This window comes from Pogoniulus pusillus, chromosome 8, assembly GCF_015220805.1.
Source record: "Pogoniulus pusillus isolate bPogPus1 chromosome 8, bPogPus1.pri, whole genome shotgun sequence".
In the NCBI taxonomy this organism is placed as follows: Eukaryota; Metazoa; Chordata; class Aves; order Piciformes; family Lybiidae; genus Pogoniulus; species Pogoniulus pusillus.
Window position 1 is genome coordinate 13,168,618 of NC_087271.1, and position 13,006 is coordinate 13,181,623.

Genomic DNA, 13,006 nt, shown 5'->3' on the forward strand with positions numbered 1-13,006 from the left:
GTGGCCAAGAAGGCCAGTGCCAGCCTGGGGTGGATTAGAAAGGCTGTGGTTAGTAGGTCAAGAGGGGTTCTCTTCTCTCTCTACTCTGCCCTGGTGAGGCCATATCTGGAATATTGTGTCCAATTCTGGACTTCTCAGTTCAAGAGGGACTTCAAGGAACTGCTTGAGAAAGTCCAGCACAGAGCAACAAAGACGCTGAAGGCAGCGGAACATCTTCCTTAGAAGGAGAGCCTGAGGGAGATGGGGCTGTACTGATTGGAGATAATAGTCCTGAGGGGTGAACTCATTCCTGGATATAAAGATGTAATGTTGAGTGCCAAGAGGCTGGAGATGGGCTCTGCTGGGTGATGCCCATGATAGCTCAGTGGAAGCTGAGGTATACGAAGTTCCACGGAAACATGAAGAGGATTTTTTTTTCCCTGTGAGGGTGACAGAACACTGGAACAGGCTGCCCAGGGGAGTTGTGGAGTCTCTCTCTGGAGGTATCCAAGACCTGCCTGGATGTGTTCCTGTGTCATCTGCTCTAGGTGTTCCTCCTCTGACAGTGGGGGTTGGACTGGATGATCTTGAGCTTTCAAGGTCCCTTCCTGCCCCTGACATTCTGTGATTCTGTTTGCCCATAAATTATGAAAAATATTATTCTACCTCACACTAGCACTGCTAAATAATTTTAAAGTTCTTTGAAAGGATAAAACAATGCTACAGGAGTGCATAAATACAGACATGCACTCTAGAGATTTTAGTTTCTGAAAGGCTATCAATTTTAGCTAAGCAGGCAAGCGCTTTGAAGTGCTGTCCCTCAGGAATATACTGTTGCTTCCATTTACTTTTTTTAAAGGGGATTTTTTTGAGGGTAGGTTCATCTGCATTGCTCTGTTAAAACAATATATGCATTATACTATTCTTTAAAGATTTTCATTCTCCCTTACTTCTTCCACAAGCTCTTGACTGCCAGTGTCCTGCAGTACATGGGACTACCAAATATGCTCATTAACCATAGCCTATAGCCCTTACTCAGACAAATGGGGAGTGAGATACAAGGTAGTCTTACACCTCCACATTTTTAAACAAAAACATATTGCCATTTGCTAGCAGAATTGCACACTTTTCCACCACACAATCCATGTGAACACTTGTTTTGCAAAGAAAGTCCCATTTCACACCTTGTTTCTGTAGTTTTGTCACGAAGCCTGACAAGTCAATTCTGCTTGCTTTTTCCCAGCCTGCTGAAATAACATCCTGCAGTAGCTACGTATCTGGCCGTGCCTCATCCACATGCACATGCTGTTGCACAGAAATCAGGCATGTCCACCTGGGAGTTGACCACTGACCACTATGCTGTCTAGGTATGTAAATTGGTTTTGTTACTTCCCTTCACAGAAGCACCAGTGTAAACAGCTGTGTCTGATTCTTCTGCCTGCTGCACCTACCACACATCCATAATTCTGCCCACAGAACTACATGCAATGCTGCTTTTCACATGTCAGTCTCAGTGGCATGAACTTTAAAGCTACCCTAGATACCCTGTTAGGAGAAGCATTCACTATAGCCCTTATCACTCTGCTGTCATCCATCTGTTCACAGAAGCTAAACTTTGTCAACAAAGCCTTGAGATGTCACCAGAATATTATTCTCCAACTACAAAATCATGAATCTTTCTGGTGTACTACACACTCTTGGTGACATCATTAAGAAGTCAGTAAGTAAATGAAGTCTTTATAGCTGAATCAGAAAATCTAAACCCTTCTGATAGTACAAACCCTGATCTGTTGAAAGTGCTTCCAAAGAAGTGTCACCAGCAATGCAAACGGCCACAAGCGTTTGCAGCTTCATTCTCCAGCTGACTCTGCAGCCCAGTACTGCAGCACAGCAAAACAAAGATACCTACCAGTATACACATGCAGTACCATTAGCTACATTCTGGTACTTGCAGACCTCTGCCGGATGCTCTTACTTGGAAGCTGCTGCTACCAAGGTTTTGCTGATGCCTCGAGCAGCAGGCATTTTTAAGTGAGAGAAACTCTTGGAGAGTCTAGTCCAGCCACAGAAACAAAGGACAACTGACCAGAAAACATTGGGAGCTTGCTTACCAATTCCTGTTAATATAAGAATACTATGCCTCCTTCCCACCACTGAGGCAAGGTTCTGGCACCATACACTGAATTTTCACGTTTCCAGCAACAGAATTTATCACATTATCTTATTCAGCTTTTTTCTATGTAGTGGTATTTTCAGTTAAGTTAGCTGACTATTAACTGAAATGTCAAAGGCCCAGAAGGAAATGCATTTTTATAGCTAGTTTTGCTACTGCACAGCTTTATGTGGCAGTTTTATTGCTTCCTTGCCTGTAGGCCTCACCTTCACTACATACAAGTCCTTTACCACATTTTCATCCTGTACTACATGCAGAGCATTCATGCCATGCCAACCTCACAACTGCTGCATGCTGCAAGACATGCTTGGCTGTGTCCCGTGGCCACTTCAGCTCTGCAATGAAATACTGCACAAATTAGCAGACAATAAAACTCCATCCAGCTTTTCCAAAGTGCAGCTGAATTCCATTCCTAGCCAGCTAACAGTTCTAATTGGTGCCACTCTGGGTGAGGTACCAAGTCTCGTGGAGTTTTGGCATTTCTGCTGGCTTTCTAGCTCTGGAATTCACTCAGCCTCTGCTGCTCTTAGAGATTCTGAATTACCAAGGTACTTAAGCAGGTGCCCACCTTAAAGTGCATAAGCAGCCCCATTAATTTTAACAGGATTATCCTGATGTTTCAAGTTAGTCATGTGCAGACTTATGCAGACTTGCCAAGTGCAGGCTACAGCTTCCTAGAGCTTCCAAGGGGATAGCCTTTTCTCAGAGTAACATTAACTTTGAGAGGGCATGTAAATAAGATGCCTGTGTGGTCCATAATGATCAGGTGTACTACAGATGAAGGAGGATCAAGTGCTCCAGAGCAAAACTCAAAATCCAAAGAAACGTCTTCCATTTACAGAGTGATTGTAGCAAACCCAAAGGGCTTCTGCAGCTGCATTATGAAGTGTACAGCACTACAGTATTTTCTTCTTATGTGATGTGCAAGTCTTAGTCAGCCTACAACAGAAAAACAGCCCCCAGTGAGCTGCTCTTCAGGGCATCATTTCAGAGGACTCATCTTTGGACTGAAAATTTGAAATACACTTCAAGGGATATGCTGAGCACCAAACCTAGTCTACTCTTCATCTGGCCAAGTTTTGAACTACAAAACAAATCTGAGGTCAGAGCAGGCAATTGCCATACCTCCTGCTGACACCAACCTCTTGTGTAACTGGGACCAATTACCTCAACCTGATAGCTGGGCAAAACAATCCTTTGCTACTTCCTCAGTTTTTAAAAGGCAAAAATCACCTCCGCTGTCTTCAAACTCCTCTCCAGAGTAGTTCCTTTGTTACCAAAAGCAGCTTTCTCCAACCGCTTTTTCAACGCCTAGTGGGTACTGACGCTGCTGCAGGCCATCAATGTCTTCTGTATAGAAACACTTCAGCCCTTGAACTTTGCTAAGAGATTGGTTTACACCTGCTGGGCAACGACAGTCGCCACAACGTACACAGCATAACAAAGGGAATAACTACAAATACAAATGACAGAATCAATAAAATTGAGTTTTAACCTGCAAAGTAATTGAATATGTAGAGTGGCATTTTTCTATCTGAATTCATGCTTATGCTGTAACTTGGAATTGGTTTGTGTTATTTACCAAATGTATGTCCTCTTCTAAATACCACCACGGTAACTGTTGACAGAAAAATCTCACCAGGATTGAATTACACTAAAAACGTTCTGCGGAAGACCTCAGACAAAACAGGTCTTACCAGATCTCTCACCTGAGCAATGTATTAACATGGAATGGCCTGGAAATGACCTTCCCTTCTTATGCAAAAAGGTAAATTCATTCAAAACTGAGAGCGTCCTAGAAGCTTTAGTATCACTCTACTAAGAAGCTTCCCTCTGCACTGTATTGTTTTTATCACTGGCTGGAAAAACATCAGCATTCCTATCACACTGGGAGAAGACAACAAACAAAGCATCGTTGAGTCAGAAGACGTGTGCTGCACTACAAACCTAACAGCAAGTCACGAACTCTTCGGATCCTACTTCGTAAGCAGGCAGAGGAAAAAGAATAGTTTAATGGAAAGCTCTACCAGGAAACAGAGAACATAACCAATGAAGGAAAATGGAACAACATGGATAAAGCACAAAAAAACTCTCCAAGGCAGTTTCCATGTTTCCATTGGGGTTTATTTCTCTGTGAATACACGTGAGATTTGCTTCCAGATATCATGTGCAAGACACTACTTTCCTGCAAAGTCTGCAAAAGCATCCTGGAAATACCTGACCAGGTCCCCATCCTGCACTTAGCATCAAGCTGTTTGGATCATATGAAATAGACTATTTCCACACTTCTAGTGCATGCTGTGCTTCCAAAAGCTTTTGAGTACAATGGACTCAGATGGCATTTTCTAAGTCTAGATTTAACAAGGGCAAGCTTCACACATCCTTACATGTGTATACTAAGAGTAGCAATGAATTTTCCTGTGGGAAGTGGGTCAGCTCAACATCAAGGATGTAGTATTTCTCTCATAGGTAGTCAATTACATTTCACAAATATGTGTGTTACAATTAATTTTATTTACCTGCTACTAGATTTACTATCATTAGACTTATCTTACAAATGACTCCTGCCTAGCTGATATGAATATTAATGGGACGAAGACTTTGGAGAACAGCTAAAAAGCACACAAAGCTGTGTCCAGCTCAAAATGCTACCTCTGTGAAGGAAATATACATCCAGTTCTGGAGCCTCTATTACAAGAGGGATGTGGACATGCTGGAGCATGTCCAGAGAAGGGCCACTAGGATGATCAGAGGGCTGGATCACCTCTCCTATGAGGACAGACTGAAAGAGTCGGGGCTGTTCAGTCTGGAGAAGAGGAGTCTCCCAGGTGACCTTGTTGTGGCTTTCCAGTATCTGACAGGCGCCTACAAAAAAGCTGGGGAGGGATTTTTTGGGATATGGACTGGACGGGAGAAGGAAGTTCTTCACTGTGGGAGTGGTGAGACTCTGCAATGGGTTGCCCAGGGAAGTAGTTGAGGCCCCATCCCTGGAGGTGTTTAAGGCCAGGCTGGATGAGGCTCTGGCCAGCATGATCTAGGGTAGGGTTCCCTACCGATGGCAGGGCAGTTGAAACTAGATGATCCTTGTGGTCCCTTCCAATGCTAACGTTCTATGAAAATCCAGCTCAGAGAAGTGTGCAAAAGGAATATCCATGACAGGTAAAGCAAAGCAAATCTGCTTGACTACTTAGAGAGAAACAACTCACAAAAGGACCACAAGCCGGACATTTGATCTTGCTAGGTCTCACTGCTCTGCAAAAGAAATAGGTTATCAGACAGGCATGTGCTTAAAGCAGCCATTTCTGACAGGCAAGACCTACTGGGGGAAAAGCAGCAGAAACAGAAATGCTGGAGGCTTTTCTGGCCTAGCAAGGAGTGGTGAGCCTGTACAGAGGAGCTGCTGCTGCTGTGTCAAGAGGTGGTGGAAACACAAGATAAAATACATTGAAAGAGTTAGGCTGGATTTGCTTTTCTACATAGAAACCATTGCCAAGTTTCAGAACAGATAAAATCCGTAAATAAATATGGGAACGCCAAACAACTGCCTCTGTCTGCAGCAACTCTATATCAACTCAAACCTAAAGGATAACAAACTCCTAGCAGTGGCCCTAGAAATTTAAAATAAAACCAAACCAATCCCCAAATCATAAGGCTTCCTACATACAAAGGTTGGTATCTGCATGAGGAGTTATCCCCAGAGCTACACAGCATTCCGCCTCCTCTCTTTGGGTGACACTGCATGGAAGAACAACTTCTCCTTGCCTTGGATGGCATGGTTGCTGGGCCAAGGGATGGCATCCACACTACCTCGCTCCAGTCAGTGACAGATCTTACAGTGGTAGGTCTCTCAGAACCCCAATTCCACATGAGACACTTGTTATTGCAGACATGTCACAGTCACTGACTATTTCTAGAGAGCACCTCCCCTACAACTGCAAGAATCTGGATTAATCCAAATACTGCTGCACCAGTCTAAATCATGGTAGCAGCTGTCAGTGAACTGTTCGCTTTCCTCTCACACAACAGTGGAGCCCAGTTACTGATCCCAAATAAATCCACCCTGCAGCCCCCCAAACCTCCCCAAAGTCCCCAAAACACTCCCCCACCCACCTCCAGCCCCTCATTTTCCTCCTCAGCCTCTCTCACATGAGGATGAAACCCAGTTACTGATCCTAAATAAACCCACCACACAGCTCCCCAAAACCCCCTCCTAATACCACTCCCCAATCCCACCCTGAGTCAGAAACAGTGATCAGCCTTCACAACAACAGCACATTGCTCATTCACTGCATAACAACTGCACTAAAAGCTGTCTCCTTCCTCCCATTCCTTTCTTTAAATACACCGAACATACAACTCTATCTACTGTAATCTAACCAAGATTAAGTATTGGAGAAAGAAGAAAACTAAAGCTCACTTAGAGGAGCAAAAACCTTTCTTCTGTAGTGCTATGTCTTACAGAACTACAGTGACGCTGAAGACTCCAAGTAGGGATAAAAAGAAAAAGACAAACCAAATGAGTAACACCGCTAGTGTAACACTGTTAGTGAACAGTGCCAGCCCACGGTTTGCACATTAATACCAGAAGGTTCCATATTTCAGAATTCAATCTAGGAAACAAGATAGTACTTACCCAAATACATGGGAAGCATACACTCACCTGCAGTTCCTAAGCTAAGCAGTACAGCAACCCAAAACACCCAGAACATCATGAGAATAAGAAAGGTCCAGAGTGGCTGGAACAGGAGGAAAGGAATTCTGCCAACGATTTCACTGACATTTCGAAAGAGCTGTACAGTGAACTGAAGTCTCGTCCTCAGTACAAGTATAAGGGAAAGCAGAACAACCTGTTACAGAAAATAAAAAGACAAATTGTAGAGTTGTTTTTTTTTTCCTTAAGAAAAGTATCAGAGTTGTCAAACATGGGATCAGGGGCCACAGACTTCACACAGACACAAAGCAAGGTTGTGTTATTTCACTGAAAACCTTTCTGAGACTGTCTTTATTCTCAAAGAGTCTGTAGATTAAAACCAGGCTGTCTAAAATCATTACCACTTTTTAAATGAAACAGGATTGGTAAAACTGTAATTCACCTAATGGGAACACAAGCACACATGACATGCTACACACTGCATTTGTATATTACCAATATTTACACTTTCTTCCTACTCAGGTCACAGAAGTAGGAGGACTAGTCCTTTTCTGCAGAAAGGACAGCAGCACAACCAAACTACTCTGACAGCCAATGTCACTCCAGTCTTCAGAAAGGGCAAGAAAGAGGTTCCAGGGAACTATAGACCAGTCAGCCTCACCTCCACCCCTGGATGGACCAGCTCCTTCTGGAGGGCCTCTCTAGGCACTTGGAAGGGAAGAAGGTTATCAGGAGTAGTCAGCATGGGTTTACCAAGGGGAAGTCATGCTTGACTAACCTGATAGCATTCTATAATGACATAACTGAATGGGTAGATTCAGGGAGAGAAGTGGATGTAGTCTACTTGACCTTAGCAAGGCCTTGACACCATCTCCCATGACATCCTAGTGAGCAAGCTCAGGAAGTGTGGGATGGAAGAGCAGACAGTGAGGTGGATTAGGAACTGGTTACAAGACAGACTTCAAAGAGTGGTGATCAATGGTGCTAGGTCCATCTGGAAAGCTGTAACTAGTGGAGTTCCCCAGGGATTAGTGCTGGGTCCAGTGCTGTTCAACACCTTCATCAACGACATTGATGAGGAGACAGACAGACAGAGTCTGCTCAGCAAATTTTCTGACGACACCAAACTGTGAGGCTTGGCTGATACAGCTGAAGGCTCTGCGGCCATCCAGCGAGACTTGGATAGACTGAAGAGCTGAGCATAGAGGAACGAAATGAGGTTCAATAAGGACAAGTGCAGAGTCCTGCACCTGGGAATGAACAATAAACTGCATCAGTACAGGCTGGGAGGTGATCTGCTGGAGAGCAGCCCTGTGGAGAGGGACCTGAGAGTACTGGTGGATAACATCCATGGAAGAGCAATGTGCCCTTGTGGTCAAAAAGGCCAATGGGATCCTGGGGTGCATTAAAAGGAGTGTGTCCAGAAGATCAAGAGAGGGTCTCCTCCCTCTCTACTCTGCCCTAGTGAGACATCATCTTGAGTACTGTGTTCAGTTTCGGGCTCCCTAGTTTAAGAGGGACAGGGATATGCTGGAGAGGGTCCAGCAGAGGGCTACAGGGATGATAAGGGGACTGGAACACTGCCTTATGAGGAGAGGCTGAAGGGCCTGGGGTTGTTTAGTCTGAAGAAGAGAAGACTGAGAGGGGATTTAATAAATGTCTATAAATATCTCATGGTTGGGGGTCAGGAGCGGGGAGTCAGGCTCTGCTCACTTGCTCCCTGGGATAGGGCAAGGAGCAATGGATGTAAGCTGCAGCATAGGAGGTTCTGCCTCAACACGAGGGGGAACTTCTTTACTGTAAGGGTCACAGAGCAGTGGAACAGGCTCCCCAGAGAAGTTGTGAAGTCTCCTTCTCTGGAAACTTTCAAGGCCTGTCTGGATGTGTTTATCTGTGACCTGAGCTAGATTTTATGGTCTTGCTCTGGCAGGGGATTTGGACTCAATGATCTCTTTGGGTCCCTTCCAACCCCTAACATCCTGTGATCCTGTGACAGCTGTGCATTTACAAAAGCAAAGCAGACATAAAAAGAAATCTCCTTTAAAAAACTTTTTTTCTCAAAGTGAAAAAAAAACAAACACAAGTCAATTCTCCACAATGTCCCCACTTCACTGATATGACCAGCAATGCTGAAGGGCCATTAGAAGAGGCTAGAATCCATAAAATGACTGCAAGCAGTGGCAGTTTCTCATTCGTTTTCTTGCCTGCTGTAGAAAGAAGGCTGTGAAGTGTCACCTGCAGATGTGGGTGCTCCTCAGTTCTGCCAATGAAAGTACTGGAGCATGCACACTTGCGAGGTGTGGCCGTTTGAGCTGATCCTCTAGCTCAGACATAGGGGAGAGATGAACATTCCAGGGATAGGCCACATAAATGGCAACAATAGATAAATTAATATAATTTCATTGGAGCATCAAGAACTTAATGTCTAGAAGCACAGTTTGTTCTCCCCCTTCACCCGCTGGCTTCTGCTGCTGCAGCTTCGCCTATCTTCCCCGGCTGCTGTTTTGGCTACTGCTGCTTCTGCTGCTTCGCCACCACTTGACCCCCTCCCCATCTCCCTTAAGGTTATTGTATTGTTTTTCTTTTTTTCCCTTCCTTCCTTCTCTAGTTATTATTTCTCTTTACATTGTTATACTTATATTATAAGAAAATACAATTTCATCTTTCCCTGACTTTCAAGAAGTAGGGGGGTTTGTGTTGTGAATTTCTTCCCGGGGGACGGATCAGCCCAAACCCGGGACAGGACTCTTTTGGCGCCTTAACGTGGGGCACGATCTTGGCTTGTTGTTTTGTTTTTTTTTCCTTTCCCCCTGTTGATTTATAATCAGAATAAGAACATCAGGGAAAAATGAAGTTGTTTGATATATTCTGGCCTATTATTGCCTCAATTCTGACTCTGTCGGTTCAGCAGTGTTTTACAGCTATGGTGCACTACCAGGTGTGTTCATTCTTTGCTAAGATGGTCTGGGACTCGGTAAAAGCTGTGCTAAGGAAGGTTGGAGATGTTGTTAGGAATATTTTAGGGTTTAGGAATGTCGTTGAGGGTGTGCCGTATGTGACATTGGTGTCAGAGACTAGGAGTTATTTGGAAGAGATGAGCTACCCAGTAGCCTGCCTAATATGTGTGAACTTGATGTTTTTGGCTGCTATTATAGGTCTGGTTATAGTGTGGAGATGAGAGAAATGCAGGAATAAACAGGCTGTAAGTGAGGTTTTTACCTTCTCCGGAGGCAATAGTAGGGAGCTAAGGGTTAAAGAAACAGTCTGCAAACGAAGCGGGGGAGGGAGGGCCACGGCACCGGGCAGACGGACTGCTCGCAGAGCAGTGAAACGTCCTGCCTCGGAGCCTTTGAGAGAAGAAAAGATTGTTGGACATGGCCCGTACCCCACTGACCCTGAAGCATGGAGGCAGGAAACAATCTGGTTCCCATTCGTACCTAATAGAACGGAGGAAAGTAAAGGTAGAGGCGATGGAACCCCTGCAGAAGTGCAGTCACAAAGGGCTGCTGCGGCGGCGGCAGATCTGGCTGCAGACGGTGTGGGCTATGGCAAAGTTCCTCGGACAGATAAAGTTGAGGAACTGATTTGTGGAAAATGCGGCTCGAACGTTTTGATCTGTAGGAGGGTCGCTGACACCAGAGCCTCTGCCAGCAGAGAGGCTGCTGAGGCAAAGATTCTTTCGCCTGCAACCAGGGGACTGGAAGCGGTCCCGGGGGGGCGGCGAGGTCCTCGGAAGGCGAACCCACTAACGCCATCAAGCCTGCTAATGCCACTGCTCCTGCCTTAGCCCCGTTTGCCTCTGCTGAGCCGGCTGCTATTGCTGCTGTGGGGAAGGGTCCTTCTGCTTCAGCCTCAGCCTCAGCCCCACTACCGCGTGTGGAACAGAGCCAGGCAGACAAACAAAACTCAGATGATTCAGTGAAAACCACCTCCCAGAGTAAGACAGAGTTTACCTTAGATAAGGTCTCCCTTGCCCCGGTTAAAACGAGGAGAAAAATGGCAGCTAGCCTTGGGGGTCGAGATAGCTCAGATGACAATGGGGATAAACTAGAGCAGGGTGAGCAAAGGGAAGAGGATCCAGGAGAAGGTACATCGGCTGGTGTGAAGGCCAGTACCCTTGTGGGCACAAGGAGTGGAAAGGCAAAAGCAAAGGAAAAACATATTCAGGAGACGGATGATAGTGATGATAGTGATGATGAGGAGGGAGCCCCGTTGCCAAGGAAGGAGGTCAGGCATATTAGGCAAGACTATGCCCGGAAAGAGCGAGAACTGCTGATGAGTTGGCTGAACAGATGCTGGCATGGAGGCATGGACACCACAGAAATAAACCCTCCGACAGTAAGGCAGTTGGGAGTTTTCTCGAGAGACAATGGCATAGATAAACACTTAGGACATCTCGGTGGCAACTCTAACCTCTGGTCACGCGTATTGACAGCTGTGGTACTGCGGTACCCTAACAGGGATGATTTACCCTGGAGACCCTTACACTGGAACACAATTGAACAGGGGGTTCAGTGCTTGTGAGAGATGGCCATAAGAGAGCTAATCTATGGAGATTATACAACAGAGAACCCTGAGGAGATACCAATGAGCCGAGCTCTCCTAAAGAAACTTATCCAGCTTGCCCCCTCTAGTTATGCCCATACATTGGCAAGCAAGATGGTGGGGAAAGACGATGCAACAACTTCTATGACTGTGGGTGAATTCGCTGATCAAATGAGGCAAATGGAGGATAGCCTTACGGTTAATGCTATGGTGTCAGCCATAAATACTATGACTGAAGAGATTAAAGATAGCATGAAACAACTCAAAGAGGAATTTAAAACCTCCCTATCCCAGTTGGCAAAGGACAGTGAACTTTCTTCTTCACCCTCAGAGTGGGTACATGTCTCGGCCATCAGGGATAGGCGTCTTCCTAGAAGACCAATTCAACCAAACTCACTAAAAAATAGACAACAGTCACGTGGGTCTCTTTGGTTAATCCTACGTGACCAGTTTGGTGAAAACATGGATAAATGGGATGGAAAACCTACCTCTCTTCTCCTAAAAAGAGTGAGAGAGTTACAGAGTGAGAAGCCTAAAAGAGTAGTCGCCTCAGTTTCACCACATGACTCAGATGGTTCTGGTGATGATTCAACTAACACCACTAAACACTGCGCCAATTGCAATTGTAATGGCCAACATTAGGGGGGCCCTGCCTCTTACCAGGCGGAGGCCAGGGACCAGGAAGACAACAGAATATACTGGAATGTATATGTTAAATGGCCTGGTACCTTGAAAATTCAGAAATACAGGGCTCTAGTGGACACGGGTGCACAATGCACATTGATGCCTTCAAACTGTAAAGGAATGGAGTCTATTACTATTTCTGGAATTACAGGAGGCTCTCAAGAATTGACAAGGTTAGAGGCAGAGATGAGTTTGACTGGAAGTGATTGGCGAAGGCATGTCATTGTAACAGGTCCAAATGCACCTTGCATCTTGGGAATTGACTTTCTGAGAGAAGGGCGTTTTAAAGATCCCAAGGGTTTTAAGTGGACCTTTGGAATAGCAACTGTAGAAGCTGTTGGAGACAAATTGAAGTTGTCTGCTAGGCCTGAGCTCTCAGATGAGTCTGCAGTTGTTGGGCAGCATAATGTAGAGGATGTGAAGTTGCCAGTTGCCACCCAAATTGTACACCACAAGCAATATAGAACAAACCGTGACTCTTTGGTGCCCATACATGATCTGATTCGTCGTCTGGAGTGCCAGGACGTCATTAAAAAGACCCATTCACCTTTCAATAGTCCCATATGGCCTGTGCGAAAGGCAAATGGAGAGTGGCGACTTACAGTTGATTTCCGCGGCCTAAATGAAGTGACTCCGCCCATGAGTTCTGCTGTGCCGGACATGTTAGAACTCCAATATGAGCTGGAATCCAAGGAGGCCAAATGGTATGCAACCATAGATGTTGCTAATGCTTTCTTTTCTATTCCAATAGCAGAAGAATGCAAGCCTCAATTTGCTTTCACTTGGAGGGGGATTCAGTATACGTTTAATCGTTTGCCCCAGGGGTGGAAGCACAGCTCAACGATCTGTCATGCAGTGATCCACGATGCATTGGAGAAAGGTGGAGGTCCAGAGCACCTGCAGTTCATTGATGACATCATTGTCTGGGGGAACACGGCACAGGAAGTTTTTGAAAAAGGTAACAAAATAATTGA

The 13,006-nt window shown here is 45.3% G+C and overlaps 1 protein-coding gene across 4 annotated transcripts in view; it reads right to left on the minus strand.

Annotated features, from left to right (window-relative positions):
• Positions 1-13,006, minus strand: part of SLC44A3 (solute carrier family 44 member 3) — a 54,656-nt gene that overhangs the window by 28,454 nt on the left and 13,196 nt on the right. For all 4 annotated transcript variants that reach the window (XM_064147302.1, XM_064147304.1, XM_064147301.1 and 1 more), the window contains one exon: positions 6,813-6,999. In XM_064147302.1, the coding sequence (XP_064003372.1) occupies positions 6,813-6,999 (187 nt within the window). The remainder of the gene's footprint in view (positions 1-6,812; positions 7,000-13,006) is intronic.